Raw genomic sequence first — 22996 nt, forward strand, 5'->3', positions numbered from 1 at the left:
TCTAGGCGAGTGGACGCCAGGACAATTAACGCACCGAGGTGGTGGGGTGCATGTATGTTCCTCACGAAGAGGACGTCCACAATCGCCACAGAGGGGCTCAGCCTCACACCGTGACGACATGTGCCCAAAGCGCAAACACCTAAAACAGCGCATAGGAGGCGGAACGTAGGGTCGCACGTCACACCGGTAGCACATTACCTTTACCTTCTCCGGGAGAACGTCCCCCTCGAAGGCGAGGATAAAGGCCCCAGTGTCGATGCGACGGTCTTTGGGGCCGCACTGGACTCGCCGGACGAAATGCACGCCTCGGCGCTCCAGGTTGGCCCTGAGCTCCTCATCAGATTGTAGCAGGAGGTCACGATGAAAAATAACCCCCTGCGTCCTATTGAGTGCCAGATGTGGGACAATGGAGACTGGGATGTCCCCTAAGCGGTCGCACGCCTGGAGCGCCGCCGACTGTGTGGCGGACGTGGTCTTGATAAGAACGGACCCTGAACGCATCTTGCTGAGAGCCTCGATTTCCCCGAAGATGTCCTCAATGCGCTGAACAAAGAACATGGGCTTGGAGGTGGCGAATGTCCCCCCATCAGTTCGAGAACAGACCAAATAGCGGGGGAAGTACTTCGCTCCAAGCCGGCGGGCCTGTCCCTCCTCCCATGGAGTGGCCAAGGGGGAAGGGGCAGGAGAACCAGAACTAGAAACGGTAACTTTTCTTTTGAAAGACTCGGCCGCAGAGCGACCCGATACGTGGTGACGTTTCATCTGCGAAACGTCCGCCCCGATACCACCCACTCCGACCAGGGGCTCTCCCCACGGGCGCCACCCAGCCGCAGCAAGGGCCACCTGGCAGGATGACCATTGCCGGGAGTCCTGATGCCCCAAGGAGACGGGCATCTACTCCTTGGCCGACGTGAGGAGGGTGCAGCTCAGGTATCGGCAGTACGATCCCTGTGTTATCAGGGGGCTACAACCTAGAGGGTACATGACGACCCCACCACAACGGGCTGGCTACCGTGCTGGATTTCTGGTGCCATGGAAAGTCCATCATGATCGCTGGTGCAGATGGAGACGCACTATGGGCGTAACTGGGACAACCCAAAAGGCATTTAGGCCCAATTTGAGTAATAGTGGGTATGGTTACAACGCCGGTGCAATGCTGAGTGCCAAGGTCTGAGTGCACTTAGGACCAGTGGTACACCACGTAAGGTGTCCTTCCCCAAAAGGCTCGTACTTCTGTAGAAATTTAGAAAAATGGAGGTCAAACCCCAAGGGGGACCATCACATGGAAGGCCGAAACGGTTGAAACTCCTTTTAGTCGCCTCGTACGACAGGCAGGAATACCTCGGGCCTATTCTTACCCCGGACCCGCAGGGGGGAATGCTGAAATTGCAACTGTGAAATAAATAATCTCTGCAGTCTATGGCAAATATGACATCCTTTCAAATCTTCTACATGACCATGATCTCCAACATGAAAAAAAGTTAGTTGGACTAATCAATAGCATAGCCCAAAGTCTAGGTCAGATAGAAAAGTAATAATTCAGTTGAAAGATTTTCACCATAAAAATTAAAACCACATAGCAAATTCAGAAACTGCATATAAAGTAAGGTATAAGGTTTTGACAAGTATTTTGATGTGTATATTTCATACATAAACTATGAAAAATGTAAGGGGGTGTCCACTACATAACTTAGCTATTTTCTGAACACTATAACATGCAGGTAAACTTTTGTGTGATTCGAGTATTGCACTTAAACTATTTTTGACGTCAGTTTTTAACTCTTTCACTTGCATATCATCAACCTTAAAACACATAACCAAGTCTTTATCAATAATAACTTGGCAGAAAATTTAGGGATGTGGGTGGCTTTAGCAAGCAGAGAATTGAATTTTTATTTACGATAATGATCGAAGCAGACGAAATGAATTAAAATTTCTGCTGCAGCGGGCACTCGAACCTGGGTCTTCTTGCTTGCTAGGCAGAAATGCTAACCATTACACTACCTCAGCACAATGGTCAACATTGCTGCACGAACTACCTAAGCTGAGTGCCCTCCCCAACACAAACTTCAATTCATTATTCACTCACAGTCCATTCAGATTTATTTATCGTATGTTTAAAACCGTATAACAACTTCTATGACATACTGTCTGCACACTTTAGAAGTAAGAACATATCATTCTGTTGCATTGACACTGTTCACCTGGTCAGATATACCAGATAGCACACACACTTTCCAGCACCTTTCAGTTGTTGCTTGCAACTGATGAAAGTGTAGCATTTTCGGTGATAAATCGCAGAACTTGCAGAAGTCAATGAAATCACGTGTTGTTGGCACAGTGTGGAGGGATACAAGTTGTGATTTTAAACTGTGACAGAGCACAACTAAAAATTGCATTTACCAGAAAGTAGCATTCACAGAAATCAGTGATATCAAGAAGTCACTGTTTAGCCCATTCCTACTGTCGACAGACAAACGCATGTAGAACGAAACTATCCAGCTTTTTGGAACTGCTAGTTCCTGCCTCTGGGAAATAAGATGGGAAAATGGGGAAGATTAGAAAGGAGAGGGGAGGTCATTCAGACCAAAAAGTGAGAGGGATCCAACAGTGTGAGGAAAAGGAGACACAAAGATGAAGGTGGAGGTGTCAGAAAGTAGGCAGTCAGTGATAGTAGCTACACTTGTAAGCAATGTGTGAGCTTCAGTCAAGAGATTACAGGATTAAGACATAAATATGGATTAAGAAGAAGAGAAATGCAGTGGATAGTGCAATTAAGAACTTGAGCATATTCTACGGCCTGACTCGAACCTAAGTGCCTGCCAAACCAAACCACAGCGGCCATCTGAATTCTACCTCCCAGTATAAGTTTCACTGAATTCCATAGAAAAGAACTTGTTCTCCAACACAGCCACACATCACTTAGGTACAACCATAAAGTGTCAACTTGTCACTAGTTGACTTTCAAAATTGCTGCAGACTAACGAATTATGTAAGAGGGCACTTACTTTGACAGAAAGAGACATGATTAAGACAATGAACCAATAGCACATACAGTAGCCAGAAATCGTATTAGCAAGGTATAATGTATTTGGTGAGCAGGAAGGATATATGCCTGAACTCTCATGATGATTGTTTTGGAAACAAAATTACACTGTTTGGATACAAAATATTTCTGTTGATTCATTTGACTACCTCTTACAATATACCTTTTAGCTATGATAAAACTGATGTCTTTGAGAGGAAGAAAAAGAGGAGGCAAAGGAGAAAGAGAGGTGGTGGGGACCAGAAGGCAAGTTTGTATGAAAGATTTTATTTTCTAAATTATACAAACAAAAAATAATTTATGTTTCTTATATTCAGTGTTCTGTTATACTGAAAACACCTGTATTCAACATTATTAGTTCTCAACTATTGCCAACTTTGTAATTTGAGCAATAAACAGCTCAACCTATACTTATAGGCCAACCATGGACTCTCCATGAAATTATAGGACTGTAACCTAAAACACCTGTAGGTAACTGGTTAAGCATTCTAAGCACAATTTTTATTCTGGTGACTATAACCAATGCTTGCTCTTATAAGGTTACAACCTACTCAGTTGGTATCACACTCTATATTTCACGTTTCTTGTGCATGTTTTCATTTTCTTATCATATGTTGACACTTTCATCTATAAAGAAGCAGAAGAAGGTGCATTCTAGTGGTCTGTCAGGAACCAGCCACTATGTTTTTTGATGCCAGATGTAAGGTGTGTAACACAGAGAGGTGACAGCCACGTAGTTTAAAATGGACTGAAAATCTCAGAGATGAAAGATCAATACAAGCAACAGGTACTCAATATTTGGATAAAACAAGATCTGTGAAAATTACTTTATAACAGAAGACATCTTGTAACTAGCTCTCCCTTTTTCTCTAGGCCTGCTACAGGGTAAGATGTGTACGGATGAACAAAATCATTTGTAACAATATTGTAATGATTTATTACAGTGACTAAATCCACAAATATGTATCAGTAAACATTGTAAATAACAAAAACTTGATTATTAGAAGTCTAACAGGTTTTGTAGTGAATAACAAGTAGTACATGTAAATGAGGAATTTTGTTATGGTTGCTATGTTTTACAATTCAAAAATATTTTTGTTCTAACATGGAGCAGAAATCCATTTACCTTTTTTGACATCATTGACCCAGTTGCAATTAGTCATTGGCAAATTAACTCAACTATAAGTGTTGACTATACACATTTCTTCTTGATGCGCCGAAAGATGAAAGATAATTGTAACTGTTTTTCACGATAAACCTACTGAAGCTAACATGATGAAAGCCTGGTCTGCTGGAGTTTTCTATTAGTTTTATGGGTAATTCTACCACCCCCCTCCCAAAAATGCAGAACTTTGCATAAGAACAAGACGTAAGCTGAGAATTATTTTCCTTCTTGTCTTTCTCTTCTTCCCTTGTGGTCCATCAATGTCATAAGACATAGTGAGAAGTGTTTGAATGTGCTACGACCATTAGATGCATTGTTTGTGACTGACCACTGCACAGTTATCAGGAGATATTTCAGCTAACTTTGTAACAGTATGTTGGCACACTAGTAAGTTGGTTGGCCAGAGATATTACTGTTAATCATTTCATACCATTTGATGTACAGCCTTAGAATCTCGATTTATTAGTCAAATTATTTATTATTCAAATTGTTATCTTATGAACTGTATAATGATCTTTAAATAACCTTACCCTTTGTAATTTTTATTCAAATTATGTTTTTTTGTGATGCGTGTGCAGTTGCTTAAGAATGACTACACATTCAAAACATCGCAGAACACAAAAAAATGTAGAAAACTTATTTCTTTAAATAAATTTCTTTTTTTGATTGAATGCACAAATTTATGTTTATTTGTAATATTATGCAATTTCACAAGGTAGTTACACTTACCTGATACTTTTTAAGTTGCCACAGTGCATCCATAAGCATTGCCAATTGTGTAGCACGATCTGGGCAATTCTCAGGACTACCAACGGCATTATTGGGTTGCTGATAACGAAATGTTTCTTGTAGGATTTCTGTTAACTGTTCAAAATGTTGTTCATCATACAATCGCTGAACTTCTCCAAGGCTCTGATTCCTAAATGGGAAATAAATGTGAGAGCACTGATTTATACCAATACTTCTTATAATGTTGCAGGAAGAAATCTGTTTTGAATAAATCTTAAATAGAGATGAGTTTAAGAAAGAAAAGCAGAATATTAACAAGATTTTTTCCTTGCAGTAACAGTTAAGCAATAAATTTAATGAAAAACATTAAACAATAAAAGAATTTTATTAACTACTGTTGAGAAAAGGAATACATATAAACAATTGGCTAAACAAGTAAGGTGGTCGGTCACCTGTCTGCTTCTGGGTGTTCTGCCAAGTTAATGTTTCCATTTTATGCATAATATTTAATGACCAATCTAGCTGTCTTCTACAGGTGGTGTGAGTTTTGCTGTTGTGTGTACTCACTGCCTGGACTCCAACCACACTGAACTATAGTTGGACTCTCACCACCACTTATACCCAAGTTCTATTCCCAATCCCTACTATGCTTTTTATGTTCTTTTGGTTTTCAAAGCTCTTACTGATATTCTGCAAAATGCAAATTCTCTCAGCATTTTCCAGATCTGGTTGATGTGATGGCTGGTGAGATCCTAATAAATCGAGTGCTGCATCACAAGTCTTGCTTAAATTGAAATCTCCATTCCTCTTTATATTGTTTTCTGCATCTTTTGTGTGATAGACTCCTTAATTATGCTGTCCCAGAAATATGGAATTTGAACTAAGATACCGGTCTCATTATAATTTATTTCACAATTATATTTGAGGCAATGCTCAGTGACGTTTGATTTGCTTGGTTGTTTCAGTGGGGCGTGTCACTGATTTTTCACAGCACACTGAACACAAAACAACTTTATAATTTGAAAGACCTGTTATGATAATTAATTTTAATTGATAGTTCTGCAGTCATCAACCAACATAAAATACAACACGAAACTTTGAGGTCAATTAATAGATCACAATGAGTTCTCACATTTTATAGCCAGCCAAAGAGGCCGAGTGGTCCTAGGTGCTTCAGTCTCGAACCATGCAACCGCTACGGTCGCAGGTTTGAATCCTGCCTCGGGCATGGATGTATGTGATGTCCTTAGGTTAGTTAGGTTTAAATAGTTCTTAAGTTCTAGAGGACTGATGACCTCAGAGCCATTTGGACCATCACATTTTATGCTTCCCTTCATTATGCACACTGCCAATGGTAAGGCAAAAGAAAGAGTACAGGAGTGCATAGCACTTACAAATTATGAAATTTAGAAAACTGAAGTGTTTTCTAATATGACAGTGTCAGCCTTACTCCAGTTGTTTCCATTTTGGCCTCTTCTTCCACTTCAAGTATTATTAACATTCATATCTGACTCTCAGAATTAATGTAAATATGATTTTCTCCTACAACACACACTGTTACTGTGACAAATTGTCATTTAACAGAGACATACCCATAAGTGCACCCACCTCATAAACCAGTTTGTATGGTTCAATATTTCACGTTCCATACAGTTACAACATGAGAGAAAAGGTATTTGTATTTACAAAAATCAATGTATTCAATGCACTATGTATCCTAGATACTTTTTATGATAAACAGTGGATAAGTAATGAATAATAATAGATTTCAATTATTAAAAATTCCACAACCAGAAAAACATTATTGGTACAAAATCTTACACCAAAGTTAATTTTGAAATATTCCTGAGAAAATGCTTTGACTCCAAAAAAGAGTTTGAGAATGTCAATTTTAAACAACTAAATTTTATATGTGGAGATAATTTCAAATTTATCACAATCCATGTTAAGGACTGTAATTGCTAAACATTCGAAACACCACTTTTACTCTTCATAAACTGTACCTGATAAGAGTTGTGAGCAACTTGCTCACTCCATCTTTTGCAATGACATTGTGATGTTGACAGTTTGGCAACAAAACTTTTTGTTTCTGTTCTTCTTCTGATAGTCCCTCCACATGACATAACAACTGAAATCAGAAATAATTTATTTATATGTCTAACACTGTATAAACAGAAAATCAGTTTTACAAGTTCACTTGGTGAAGAAACATCAAACTAAGTAAAAATATGAAAGAGAAGAGGGCAGTATCAAAACACAAGCAAGTTTGAATGGCACAGAATAAGTGATCATTCTGACTTGTACATTGCACCTTGCTATAACAGTGCTGTGAATGTGGAACCAGTACACAGAAGAGGGATGTATCCAATGATGAGCAGGTACTGGATCTCACAGGGTGGCATGTTCTCTACTGCACACTGGGCTGGTGGCCATTGCACTGCCTTCCTTTGCTCAAATGACATCAAAGACAGTTATGAACAGGTGAATACCAGCACTGAAGTGCGGAGCAGCAAAATATAGTGTTTTTTGGAGGAGTTCCACTTCAATCTCTCCAACAGGAGGACTGTATTTCTGTTTTATACAATCATGTTTAGGTTGCAACTGCAACTTGTAGGAACATCAGCCCATACTGAATTTGCAAAGTCACATTATGTTCTCTTTCATAACTCCTATCATTTATTTACAGTAATGTATCTAATCTATGGAAAAAAGTTCATATCAGTCACATGAATATATTTTAGTGTTGTAGTTTTCAGAAATGCTGGTGTATGTACAAATACACATTTAGCAAACAAAAACTTGTGGAATTTACAAGATGATTCATAAAATCAATTTCCTGGCTGTAATACTTACAGTATCAAGTGACTGTATTGCCATATCAACATTTCCCAGATGTAGATACAGATGAGCTTTCATCCATAGTATACGCATAATATATGTCATGTATCCAGAACCAAACAAATCCTCATGAATTGACAGGAATGTCAGTTGTCCAAGCCCTTCCGCTGTGAGTGACTTCTCAGCGCTATAAAAAAAAATAAAAAATAAAAATTTTAAAAATGCAAAAAGGATATACAGAATTAACTTCAAGACATTTCAGTGAATGCTGGCACAAACAGTAAATTAACAACATAGGGATAAGCAGCAGTGAGCAAGGAGAAATTTGAACCTATGCTACTAGAAAAATGTGTTTGTAAAAACCAGTTCTACTTTTGCCGCATACCCTCACTGCAGAGCGAGCATAGTTCATAGAACTTAATATTAAAAGTGGATCACATATATGATGGGTGGGTCAGTGAAGAAAATGTCAGTGGTAATAGCAGAAGGGGCCTTGGAAAAGCGCCCAAGAAAATAAATAAAAATATTATTTTATGTTTTTATCCATTGTGTTATATACTTTTAGAATAGTCTTGCACACAGTTAATATCTAACCATGCAGGATTAACATGTCAATCAAATATATGCAACTTGGAGGCAATTTTCAACAAATGTGATTAACTTGTTCACGAAAAATCTATTTACTTTGATTTCATAACAGTAATTTATTTACAAATTGTAGTGGCTCCAAAAATAAAAGGGGGAAAATTATTTTCTCATTCAGTATCTAGGGACAATGAAACGAAAGGAGATATGGGTAGCTACTAAAGAAGACTAGGCTACAGAAAATTCAAATTACAAACCAACTACACTTTGAAACATTAGTTTTATTGTATACATTGTGGTTCAACAATTTTCTTGTTCATAAATGGTATAATAAACATTCCATTCAAACAAGATAAAGTAATGATATGCAAAATCTGAAATTTTCTGATACTTGTTTTCTCAACACAGACATAGCAAACAAGCATACCACCGCATATGGAGGCAGATCAACTCTAAGATAAAACAAAATCAAAAGCATCATATAAAAAATAAAATTTCTTATTGTCATATTGCATGTTTTTATCTAACTGGCAAACAATGGGAAAAATCTCGATTATATAAACATTATATAGAGGAAACAAGGGAAAATCTAAATTTTTATGGATGGCTGAAGATTTGACCACAGCTCCTTTTAACGACTATCTTTAAAACATTTGCCCTCGAAGCACTCTACCACATTCACTCAAAGGAATTAGTAATGAGTAATGACAGTTCTTCCAACCTGGGGCATCACCAGTATCCATGTAAGTCAGTGGAAAAAAAAGAAAGAAAAAAAACACTCCCAAATGCAGCTGCATATCACATAATCATTTACATAATCAAAGCCATCACAAAGTGTTCAAGTCATGATTCATTAAGCACTCTTACTGAATAAAATCTTCTCAGTTTTCAAGCTGCATCAATTCTAATAAAATTCCCAAGCTTCTGATGGCTAGCTCTGCAATCGTCGTCAGGAGTAAAACTACTGACTGCCAGAGCTGGCACTATTTCTCACTTATAAACCTATGTCTACAGCTGCTGGCACCAATCAGCGAGTACTGAGAGCAATTTGTGGAATGAATGGTGTCCATCCCAACATTAAATTTACCATCAAGATGGCAAGCAACCATTCTTAGATGTTTTAGTTGGGTGGAAGGTAGGAGCCTGGCTAGGTCATTCAGTGTGCAAGAAACCAATACACACTGATTGATATTTGAACACTGGTAGTTTTCACCACCCTGTACACAAGAAAGCTGTCCTGAACATGTTAATACACAGAGCCAAATTTCTTTCTGACAATGACCGCCTACATTCTGAATTACAGCACTTGAGGCACATGTTCAGGAAGAATGCCTACAGCAAAAGAGAGTGCTGCAGAGACATGGATTGAGACCAGTGTTCCAGCCCTCTTCCAAGATACAATATATGTTACAACCTGTGCCTGGTGTTTATGGGGTCCCTTGCAAGTGTGGTGGCATCTATACGGGCCAGACAATTTGCACAGTTGCAGAGCATTGTACCGAACAAAAGAGAGATATTAAGCGAAGGGAGCTCAACAAATCGGCCATATGAGCATCGCCTTGAAAACAGTCACAAAATGCTGACAGGCTTGAGCTGCTATGAGCTGCCCAACTCGCTTTCCGTGCATGTCGTTTTGGCCCTATATGACTGGTGCCAGCGGCTGTAATTGTAGGTATACAAATGGGAAACAGTTCCAGCCCTGGCAGTCAGTAGTTTTACTACTGACAACAATGGCGGAGCTAGCCATCGAAAGCTTGAGAATTTTATTCAAATTGACACAGCTTGAAAACTGAAGATTTTATTAAAATATGCCGCCACAAAAGGCTCCAAAGACACAAAATTTTCCTCTATGGTGAGGACGTAATGAGCAGTGTGGGACTGCTGGAAAAATTGTGCACAAAGAAATCACATCTGTTGACTTATTTAGCACTGCTAATGGGACAAGGAGGTAATGCATTGTTCTGCTGTAGTTAAGCATCACATGCATACTGCTGCAGTGGACAGTATTTTGAAGAGGACAAGTCACGCCGTAGTAAGACAGCGGATACAGCAGACAAGATATGAGCTTGATCTTAATGCCAGAAACCTGTTTGATTGTCACCAATTTTTGTCATTAACTTTGTACCATTCAACTGGGAGTGGATAGACGTAGCCATGACAGCAAAACTGAGTGCTTCGAGACTTGCCCAGAAAGTAATGCACCATGCTTTTCTTCTTCTTCTTCAACAATTCTTTATTGAACATAATGCAAATTACACACACCAAAGAATGGTGTTTTATCTACACACCCTATTTTTCCACATAATCTCCATCCCATTCTATGACCTTCTTCCAGTGTGAAACAAAGGTGTGTATGCCCTGTCGGTACCAATCCTTGTCCTGGCACCAGAGCCAGTGCTTCACTGTGTGAATCATCCCCTCACCATTCTCAAAATGTCTTCCACAAATGGCATCCTTTAATGGAACAAACAAGTGGAAGTCTGAGGGGGCTAGGTCAGGACTGTAGGGTGGATGGGGTAACACTGTCCAACCCTGTTTCGGGATGTGTTCAGCAGTCCTCAGACTTGTGCGGGGCCGAGCATTATTGTGTTGCAGCAAAACATCTGGGTTGCTTTGGTGCCAAAGTCACTGGAAGCCCATCTTGAGTTTTGTTAATGTGTTAACATATGCTTCTGAATTAATGTTAGCACCTCTTGGCATCACATCAATGAGAATTACACTTTCACAGTCCCGGAACACGGTGATCATGACCTTACCGGTGGACCCAGTTGCTTTGAATTTTTTCTTCTGTGAGGAGTGGGAATGGTGCTATTACAACAACTGTCATTTTGTTTCGAGCTCCAAATAGTGAACCCAGGATTCATCATCTGTCACAATCCGGGACAAGAAAACCTTACTCTCAGCATCAAAACATTGCAACAAATCACGACAAATATTTTTTCTGTGTGATTCATGATCCACCATTAGACATCGTGGGACCCATCTTCCACACATTCTTGAATATCCAAGAGTGCGGACAATTGTATCAACACTTCCTTTGCTGATTGACAGATGCACTGCCAACTGCCGAGTCATAATGTGTCTGTCCTTGCGAACGAGAAAATCAGCTCCCTGCGAAATGTCAAGCATGACACCCGTGGATGGTCTCCCCATCTGCTGCAAATCGTGGAGCTCCGCCGAATCGTCTACTGACAACCTTACCCTCCGTGCCCAGCGATTAGCTGTACTTCTGTTGACAGCAGATGCACCTTTGAGTTTGCACAAGTGTTTGTGAATATTCCCCACAGTTTCTTTCTCTGCAGTGAGAAACTCAATGACGGCACATTGTTTGTAATGTACATCATCTATAGATGCCATTTTGAAACTGTCCTGCAGCTATGCTATCTGTTGGAAGTGACAGAAACTTGGCACGCTCACTCAGAAAACTTCAAATGATACATACATAACATTTCGCATTCATAGCATTGTTTTTGGCTGAGAAAAAAAACGTGGTGCATTACTTTCTTGGCAACCCTCGTAGTTTGTACAAGACAATGTCTAAGCAGTGTAACGAGTTTGACTGATTAACTGACAGGGCAACTGACGTGGGGAATGATAAGCCCCACAGAGCAGTTGTTAATCTCTCCAAACATGAACTGGACAACGGTTCTGTGGCAGCACTGAGTAAAGTCCTTAATTTTTCCACCAGTCCCATTATGTCTGCCAAATTTGGAGATTATTAGTGGAGTAGAGCAGTGCATTCGGCATCTCTCACACAATGCAGCTGAGGACGTCAGATTAACCACCAGCCATATACAGTCAAAAGCTAAGCCATCAAAATCAAATATTAGCCAGGAGGAACGACGTGGCTTACTCTTACTGCGTGAGAATGACGACTTGGTTGTCTTGCCAGCCGACAAAGGAAATTCTAACATGGTTCTGATCACTGAAGACTGCCAATTGTAGGTGCTTCATTTGTTAGAAGATGACACATACTGGAAGCTTAGTTGCCATCCAACACAGGCCCTAGTCAGGAAGACAGGGAAGTTATTAAAGGAATCTGGTTTATCAGATGAAGTGGTGAAAAAATTAATGCCCTGCACTGCCAGACCTCCCAGGCTTTATGGACTCCCAAAGATACATAAGGAACATGTTCCTCTCAGGCCTGCTGTTAATGTAATCAGCTCACCCATCTACGGACGGCAAAATATCTTGCAGGATAACTGGTGCAGTTTCCACCTGGAAAGTCAAGTTGTTCAATCATGTTCTAATGACGTTGTACTTCTTGTACTGCAATGAATTTTATGAAATGATGGATGGCACAGCAGTGGGCTCACCACTGTCTCCTGCACTTGTGAATTTCTTCATGGAGCACTTTGAGGAGCAGGCTCTGAACTCTGTGGTGTAGCATCCATCTTGCTTCCTTAGGTACTTCAATGACACCTTCCTGACACTGCCTCATGGTGAAAGTACACTGCAGCAGTTAGTGGATCACATGAATGGTGTCCCATCCCAACATTAAATTTACCATCGAAATGGCAAGCTACCATCTGGCTTCGTCATTCAGTGTACGTGAATCCAATGCACATTGATCAATATTTGAATGCCAGTAGTTTTCACCACCCTGTATACAAGAAAGCTGTCCTGGACACATTAAAACACAGAACCAAATTTCTTTCTGATGACGACCACCTGTAGTCTGAATTGCAGCACTTGAGGCCAAGTGTTCAGAGAGACCGGCTACAACAAAAGAGACATCGAGAATGCTTGCAGGTGTCACCAAAGAAGGACGCCTTGTGAATCGGAAAAATAAGCAAAGCTGACGTCTTCCCTGCCATACTGTGGGACACTGTGGGACAATGAGCAGGAAGTTAGGACATGTACTGTGGAGATACGATATATGTGGCACCCTGTTAAAGATGACACAGCTCTTCATGTGCCCAATGTGTATGGTGTCCCTTGCGACTGTGGTGGCTTATATACAGGCCAGACAATTTGCACAGTTGCAGAACGTTGTGCCGAGCACAAGAAACATATTAAGTGAAGGGAGCATGACAATTTGGCCATAGCATTGCCTCAAAAACAGTCACAAAATACAGTTTGAAAACACAAGAATCTTAGCTCATGTGTCAATATACTCGGGCTCTGTTATAAAAGAGGCATCTGAGATTAGAATGAACAGCAACAATTTCAACATAAACTTGAGGTACACACTGAGTAGGATGTGGAGGCAGGCTTTGGATGTCAAAAGGATGCAATGACGGACGCTCAACACTTCTAGGGAGGCGGGAGTGGCAGTTTCAAATCTGACGTCGGCCCCTCGTACCACCTCATGTCACTCGGTCCCACGGCAGGCCGGAGCTGCTATGAGCTGCCTAAGTCACCTTCCGTGCATGCTTCATTTCGGCCCACTCTGATTGGTGCCAGAGGCCTTAATCGTAGGTATATAAGCAGGAAATAGTGCAAGCTCTGGCAGTCAGTAGTTTTACCCCTGATGACGACGCTAGAGCTAACCACTGAAAGCTTGAGATCTTTATTTGAATTGACGTGGGTTGAAAACTGAGAAGATTTTATTCAAATGCGCCACCATGAAAGACTCCGAGGACAAGCACTCATATTGTTCATAATGTCAGGTACATAAAAAGAGCTAATGGAAAGAATCAACTGGAGATTTGTATTTGAAACTCCTAGACAACAGATGCAAATTTTAAAAATGAAAAGATGGATCAGATTCATTCTTTTATTAAAAACTGAAGCAAAAGACACAGTATTTAACAAATAATTTTAACACTGTACTAGATGATTCTGCAAATATTTATTCTGAAGAAAGAAAAGAAATTAAATAAATATGCTTGACTTGACTGGCTATTGTTGCTTGTGACAAAAATTGCCACAGTATCTATTAAACAACAGTTTCAGTTCTTATTTATGTGGAGATTCTTTCCTTTATTAGGTATTCTAAGAGAACACAAGACAAAGTTCTATGCTACAGTGGATGGCATTCCAAATCTAATTTAGGTAACTGAAACTGCACTACTGCTGCTGCAGTAATTTGGTAACTTAATCTATTTTGTTCATCTAACTGGCATTATAATAAAACAATGGAAAATCCATGATGTAATGTAACAATATGATGAAAAGGATAGTCGCTACTCACTATATAGCAGAGATGCCGAGTCACAGATAGCCACGACAAAAAGACCGTCGGGAAGTGAGCTCAACACAAGGCCTCTTTGAAATTAGACAACACAACACAACACACACACAGTCTCTGGCAGTCTGGCTTCAGATGCCACAGATGCTGTGTGTGTGTGTGTGTGTGTGTGTGTGTGTGTGTGTGTGTGTTTTTGTGGGGGAGGGGGAGGGGGGAGGGTGTGTTTTGTTTAATTTTGAAGAAAGCCTTGTTGGCCGAAAGCTCACTTTCCAACAGTCTTTTCATTGCACCTATCAGCAACTCCACTATATGGTTTGCAGTGACTATCCTTTTGTACAGTAAAATAGTGTATTATCATTTTTGGATATATTGCTGACAGTATTGTAGATAAATTTAAACTGAGATAGTTTACTACTCCATCTTTTGTTCTCACATAGATAGCATATTTCTCCATTAGGGAGGAGTTATTACCACATGGGCTTGCACCTTTTATCTCAAATCTTCAGTTTTCTGTGATCAAATATTTCTGCCTTACTAGAGCAATGTGGGCAGTGGTAATGCAACAAAATTTTATTTCGAAGGAGATGAACTCAAACATCAGTAGGATACAGAAGATCTACTTAAGTCATTTCAAGCACAAACAGTAAAGCAATTTCATTTCCACGTCCATGTACAAATGAGCTGATGTTACTCTATGGACAATGGATTTTTCAGGTGGGAAGCTTTTTACTTCTTACTTAGAATGGCTTTTGTAGTACTTATCAATAATCTTCTCTTGTTCCACTACAATGCTTTGAGAAGTGTCAGTCACAATACTTGCAGAAATCAAAACTCCCTTCGACTTTACTCAATTGTTAAGGCCATTTAGATGTAATTTATGAAGACAATTTAGAAGCCGTATCCTTTAATTCTCACCAGAGACATCTTATAATACTGTATGTGTGGCATGCTTAGCAATGTAGCAGGTCTTTTATGGTAAGGATATTCTTCTGACTGCAGCATAGATTGATGAAGGATCTATAAAGATAATGCTCTTATGACTTTTAGAAAAGTGGCTAGCCACATGTTACATCAAGTTAGAATGTGACTAAATGTCTGCCGAGTCTGAAAATGGCTTATTGTGCTAGCAATAGTAGGCACATGAACACAGATAATTTGTTAAAAATCATTTTCCATTTCAAAAGTTCCACATTTAAGAAATATATTTTTTCTTATAAAAATGCTGAATTATAATAATTTTCACTGACCTGTGCAAGGCATCAGATTTTCTGTTAACATCTAGTACTAGGTCTTAAAACACAATAGTAACAACAAACATTACAACATATAAATAATGGTGGTTTGTATTAAAAAATAAAACACTTACAGTAGCTCATAATCTCTTGATGTTTTATCATTCAGCGATTTGTCGAGACAGATTTCTAAATATAGTATAGTAGCTGATGTATCTGCTTTTATATCAGTGCTTTCTTCTTGTGCAAAAACTGAAGGGTGGTTAACGTGTTCTCTGAAAAACAATTAGTGTTATGTAAGAATATTATTTAGACACGTCTAATAATCAAGTACTTTACTTCTCCATACTTTACATCCTATGAAGGAAACATGTGGCACAATGAATCTCAAGAAACATTTACCAACCTGTTATGCAAAACTCTAGTATCATTTCTCCATAATTCTCAAGTACACATTCTGCCATAAAAATAGAAATTAAAGAGAGGAGGAGAATGAGAAGTAACTGCACCAACAGTGATGAATATTCTACATACACAGTGCAAATGTCAACGGTACACCCTGTGTGTCTTGTTTGGAAACAAACTTGTTCCATATACTTATGATACTTGCTGTTGGCAAAAATAATGCTGACTTTTCCCTTCACCTTTAAGCTTGCATTCAGTATTGCTGTGTTTGTTTCGGGTTTGTTTTCCTTACAGTGTAGGCTGTATGTTAACAGTGGTGCAATACAGTACTTATGGGTTTATTGCTTCAGAGTTGGCAGATGTGCACTTCACGTGTGACTTCACTAAATGAAATGGAAGATTAGCAAAATACAAATACTGTGCTCAGTTACTCCTCCAGCAATGGCAACCACATCACAGTACTTTTACATCTGTTGTTTTGGTACATTTTTACATTTTAGCAGTTGCATATTACAAGTTTTTACACTATGGTGAAGGATTTTCACAGAAACGAAGGTAATTTGGATAACAAATCAAATAAATCAAAATCACATTATTTCACTGTAATAAGCCCCTGAAGACTAAGTATTCCTGTCACATGTTTAAAAACTATTCCTGAGTAACACAAAAAATTTTTGTTGGTGGAGTTTGGGTTCACTTTGTAGTTCAGGTAAATGTGCCAACATCAAAGCAGAAGAAGGAGGGAGAGGGAGAGAGAGAGAGAGAGAGAGAGAGAACATTAGGGAACTGAACAACTATCATACGCAGTCTATTATTTGGTTCTTGTTGATCATTATCAAAGAAAGTAGCAGTGTAAGTAACAACAAATAGCAGTCTCTTGTCATTGTTTCGCTAATGAGACGATCCCTTTTTTTTTTTTTTTTTTTTTTTTTTTTGTAAGCGGCGGTAGCGCGCACAAAAGCAAGCCATGCCGCGAGCCGCGACAGGCCGTGAACATGCACTATCAGAATGCGACAAACAATGCATGACACAGTACAGTAATGCATTTTCAGCTTAAGAGTGACGTAAACACCTATAACAAAGAAAACGGCAATTATCAGATCGAAGCAAACTAAAGCAATCGATTCAAACCAGATGAAGCACATGAAAAAGGAAGGGTAGCCGAATAAATACGGACGAAGCGCTTGACGCATAGCAATGGCTACCTGGTAAAGCTTAACTGCTTTGCTTATGACTCGAACCGAACTACTGTAGCTGTATCGTCATTCATTCGACCTGAATTGTGTCTCGTATTACAATGGACCAACTTTGTTTCGATTTGGAGGTGCGGCCTAAAACTTTTCTCTCCCCTTGAATTTCGAGTCTAAAATTACAGGTGCGGCTTAGATTCGGGAATTTTTTTTTCCTTCATTTCGAGTCTCATTTTTCAGGTGCGGCTTAGATTCGAGTGCGGCTTAGATTCGAGTAAATACGGTAAGGGGGAAAAGGGGTCCTTGATTTTTGCTATACATGTTCAATACTAACAGCAAATACAGTGTGCAAACATCACAAGTGGGGGTGGTGTACTTTGAAAAACCCAGAAAAGATAGGAATATGCCAGCTAGATTATGTAATGGTGTGGCAAAGATCCTAAAATCAGATACTGGAGTGTAAGGTAAACCAGGTGCAGATACAGACAGATCACAACTTAGTAATTATGAAGATTAAACTGAAGTTTTAGAGAATTGTCAGAAATAATCAACATACAAGGAATGCAATAATAGAATACTTAGAAATGATGAAACATATTTGCAGTTCTGGCACTGCACATACTGTGATAATGCAGCACGACTTTGGAACATACATTGCGTTCTAACATTACAAATTATCTCAAAGACAGTCGTCTATTGACACACAGTCAACAGGGATTTAGAAAATATTGTTCTTGTGAAACACAACTAACTCTTTACTCACACAAAGTGCTGTGTGCTGTTGACAAGGGATTTCAATTTGATTTCATATTTCTAGATTCCCAGAATGCTTTTGACACTGTACCCCATAAGAGACTTGAAATCAAATTGTGAGCTTACAGAATATCATCTCAGTTATGTGACTGACCTCTCTGACAGGAAATCATGAAGCCACAGTCCACAGTAATTGTTGGAAAGTCATCATGTAAAACAGATGTGATTTCTGACATTCTCCAAGGTAGTGTTATAGACCCTCTGCTGTTCCTTATCTATACAAATGATTTAGGAGACAATCTGAGCAGCTGTCTTAGGTTGTTAGCAGATAATGCTGTCATTTATTGGCCAATAAAGTCATCAGAAGATCAAAACAACTGGTGAAACCATTTAGGAAAGATGTCTGTATGATGTGAAACTTGGCAGTTGACCCTAAATAATGAAAAGTGTGAGGTCATCCACATGAGTGCTAACAGGAATCTGTTAAACTTCAGTTACACAATAAATCAGTCAAATTTGAAGGCCATAAATTCAACTAAATACCAAGGAATTACAATTACAAACAACATAAATTGGAAAGAACACACAGAAATGTTGTGGAGAAGGGGAACCAAAGTCTGATTTATTGGCGGGATACTTGGAAGATGCAACAGATCTGCTAAAGAGTGTGCCTACATTATGCTTGTCCATCCTCTTTCAAGTACTGCTGCATGGCATGGAATCCTTACCAGATAGGAGTAATGGAGTGCATCGAGAAAGTTAAAGAAGAGCAGCACATTTTGTAGTAACGCGAAATAGGGGAGAGAATGTCACCGACATGATACTGGATTTGGGGCGGATATCATTAAAACAAAGACATTTTTTGTTGCACCAGAATCTTCTCACGAAATTTCAATTACCAACTTTCTCCTCAGAGAGAGAAAATAATTTGTTGACACTGACCAACATAGGAAGAAACCACCATCATAATAAAATATGGGAAATCAAATCTCACACAGAAAAATATGGGTGTTAGTTTTTTCTGCATGCTGTTCAAAATTGGAATAATAGAGAATTATTGTGAAGGCAGTTTGATGAACCCTCTGCCAGACACTTAAGTGTGATTTGCAGAGTATCCACGTAGATGCAGATGTAGACGAGTACTACAGTATGTAGTTCATTTGAATGGGAATAAACATTTCTAAAAAGGGTGACCACAGAAGTTGTACAGGCAAATACAGATAGAGGATAGGTAACTCCAAATAAATTGTGCTTAACCAAAGAAATACTTCATCTGACTGATGAAAGAAGTAAACACAGAAATATTCAGGAAAACAGACAAATGCAACAATCTAAATCATCTATGAATGAGAGTTCAAAAAGGGCAAGAAAGCTAAGGCAAAACTGTTACAGGAAAAATTGTGGACAGTTGGAAAAAGAAAGTCATCAAGACATATTCTGCACACGAAAAAGTCAAAACAAAGTTTGAGAATTTGGAAGCCGAAATAACATTAAGAAGGCAAAATGAATTGCACTGTTAAACAGAAAGGAAAGATGAGACAGATGGAAAGAGTACATTAAAAGGATTCTGAGAAGCAGAGGACCTCTCTGATAATGTGACAGAAGAAGAAACAGGTTCTGATTTGGAGGACATAGCAGATGCAGTCTAAGAATTTGATAGAGCTTTGGAAGATTTATGATTAGACAATGCAGAAAGAATAGACACTATTCCTTCATAATTTATAAAATCATTGGGGCAAATGGCAATACAGCCATTATTCATAAGCATAATTAATGAGACTGGAGAAATACTATTGAACTTTTGGAACAATATCATCCACACAATCCTAAAGAAAGCAAGAGTAGGTAAGTGTGACAACTATTTTAAAATCAGCTTGATAGTTTGTGCATTTAAAATGCTGTTAAGAGTTATATACAAAAGAATGTAAAAGAAAATTGAGGATTATAGTGGACCTTCAATTTTACATCCTCCTATTTTACATTTTTTGCATTTCTACACCGCAAATTCATAGCACCTGTGAAAAACTCATAACATCAATGCTAAAAATCCCCTGATTTTATATTTCTTCCTAGTAGGGTTTACATCGATTCTAAGTTCTTACTCGACATCTCGCTTTACTTCATCCCATTTTCTTCTATTGACATTTGAGGCATTTGATGTGACAAAGAGTTATAAGTAGAACAGAAGACTAATGGTTCGCAACATGGGTGGTGGCAGGGTTAAGAAGATATTTAAAGCCATTGTGGAGAAGGGTGACCTGAGAGAGGAAATGCTGACGTAATCCACAATCAGTGTTGCCAACAAAACTTCTAACATTTAGCTTCACTGGGCTATTATGATACTACTACTGCTACATTGCAGCAGTAATGGAAAAACAAGACAGTTGACACGAAGTGTTTCAGACTGAACCGATACCTGACGAAGGAATCCAGCCATCATCTTTCCTTGTGCTACTTATACCCAGTCTCATCTTTTTGCATGTATTTCCAATATACTGTATTCAGCAACAATCGTCAACCTTTTAAATTCAAACACTGAGTCTCAAAGAATATGCTCAGTCACAATCAAGGAAATTCGCCCATTTCTGGCTAGTGAACTCTTATTGGCTGATGACTTGTTAAGTTACACAATAGCCAGCGCAGTCACTACACCACACTATTACCCACAAAATGAGCTCGCCTATTGGATGCGTGGAGAAGGGGAGTGGCCCTCCAATGACCGGAGTGTAGGTAAGGGTGAAAGCATTTTGTGAAGTGCTGAAAATATACTTTTCATACAGATGATGTGCTATGACACACGGAAACAGACAAGGGTTTTGTGATAGCACATTTTAAAGACTTTTGTGTTCAAATATGACAAGATACAGTTGCAACAATTACTCACATATACACTTTGCACCACATACACCACACACCGTAGATCATAAAGACTGACAGTGATAGAGGACATGAAGCGAAACTGTAGCACCCGAGCTTTCTTTCAAATTTACATTTTACGCAGTGTACAGAAATTCACTGAGCCAACTTCTAGTAAGTTCGTAGTGTCAATTAGGAAAGTAAACTCATTTTTTCAGTCTCTATTTCTCTCATCAAGCTTAAAATAACATTTTAACAGTGGTGAGCATATGAAGTACGGCTTGTAAGAAACGCATTAAACAATAACACCAATGGTGGAAAAGTATGTAATTATGCAGATGTCTGCATTTATGTTTATAGTTTAACCACTTAGCTGCTGTGATCTTTTTATGGTTTAATTCAACATGTTCAACAACTTTTGCTTTTCTCTGGGTGAGCACAGAGGATGATCTCTCAAAACCGCATGTTTTGAATGCATAATTTTTGGACAGAGCATGTCAGAAAAGAGCTTGATTACATTGTACCAAGACATCAGTTTCAATTTTTTGATGAGTTTTTACTTGCTGTTACACATCTGTGATATTTAAGAACTGGTGAAACATATTACCACAAATTATTGTGTAACATTGTATTGTACATTTAATTTCCTTCACTTATAGACAGATTTTATACAAAGTATTGGAGAGGATTGCAATTTTTAATCATATATGCCAAGTACATGTGTTTTTGCTCATATTTTGGGGGGGTTTTAATGTTTTCCTCAATGTTGCGTTTTTAATTCCGGACTGCACGAAAATGTGAAATAGACATTCCACTGTAGTTACATAATGATCAATTTGGTTTTGGATAAGGTAAATGCACTAGAGAGGCATTCTGACAGAACATTTGATAATGGAATCAAGATTTAAGAAGTCAAGACACTTGCATAAGATACGCCAATCTGGAAAAAAAAACTTTTGGCAATGTAAAGTGACCCTCACAAAAATAGGTATACACCACAGAGAGAAATGGTAATATATAACATGTACAACAACCAAGAGAAAATGATAAAGGCTAGGTTACGACGGCTTAGACTGTAGCTAAGCCATTTCTCTGCTGTTTCCTTTCTTCCAGGACAGTTTGTCTCAAAAAAGTATGCAGGAGAATGTCTGTGAAGTTTGAAAGGTAGTAAACAGGTACTCGTGGAAGTAAAGCTGTGACGGAGGGTCACAAGTCATGCTCGGATAGCTCAGTCAGCAGAGTACTTGTCCACAAAATACAAAGGTCTCGGGTTCGAGTCCCAGTCCCACATACAGTTTTAATCCACAGCTGTTGTCCACTATGAGTAAACTCCTAAGTCTATATACCCAAGAGAAATGGCAGCTGGAATGATTAAGTCCCTGGGAGACACTGTGGTCAGAACAGCCTCAGACTCATTGAATTCAGAGCAAAACCAGCAAGAACTGATCCAAAGAACACTCTGCACTCTAGTTTTGATGCTACATCGTCCAAGCTCTGCCTTCCTTCTGGAGGGAAAAGGATTCTGTAGAGTGTTGGTTGACAATGTCTTAAATATCTCCATATAGTCCTTCCATTTCTTCCTTCATACCTTGCATTCTCCATTTCTTGAAAAGTGCAACTTGAGTGATTTTAAATATCTCGAGTGCATGATTTTGCTGCCTGATTTTTCCTGTGACTTCTGGCCCCTGTATGCAGTGATACCTCAGCTGTTCTGAAAGATCTCTAAACACAATAAGAATTTATTTCCTTATTTTACGTTTGAGCAGCTGACCTTTAAGCTTTATGACAGAAGAGATAGTCCATGTATTTTGGCTTGCATGAAATGGCGTTAAGAGTCAGTTTTAGTAGACAATTTATAATTACTATTACTAGAAAAATGGAAAGTCCTGTACGGAAAAATACATAAAATAGTGGAAAGACAACCACATCATGGAATGAAAAATGTAACAAAAACCAAATTTTTGGTTGTATGTTTCTATGCATTATGGATCAGTCCGCTAAAGTGGAGTGGCTGCCTGTGACTATCATTAGTAGTATAGATATCATTTTTCCGAGTCGGCATAT

General features: G+C 38.9%; 1 protein-coding gene across 2 annotated transcripts in view; it reads right to left on the bottom strand.

Annotated features, from left to right (window-relative positions):
- LOC126168524 (calcineurin-binding protein cabin-1-like) overlaps positions 1–22996 on the bottom strand; it is a 254871-nt gene that overhangs the window by 154294 nt on the left and 77581 nt on the right. For both annotated transcript variants that reach the window (XM_049920564.1, XM_049920563.1), the window contains 4 exons: positions 15863–16003; positions 7794–7965; positions 6944–7068; positions 4941–5130 (listed from right to left, as the gene is read on the bottom strand). In XM_049920564.1, the coding sequence (XP_049776521.1) occupies positions 4941–5130; positions 6944–7068; positions 7794–7965; positions 15863–16003 (628 nt within the window). The remainder of the gene's footprint in view (positions 1–4940; positions 5131–6943; positions 7069–7793; positions 7966–15862; positions 16004–22996) is intronic.

Source organism: Schistocerca cancellata, chromosome 1 (assembly GCF_023864275.1).
Source record: "Schistocerca cancellata isolate TAMUIC-IGC-003103 chromosome 1, iqSchCanc2.1, whole genome shotgun sequence".
NCBI classification, from domain to species: Eukaryota; Metazoa; Arthropoda; class Insecta; order Orthoptera; family Acrididae; genus Schistocerca; species Schistocerca cancellata.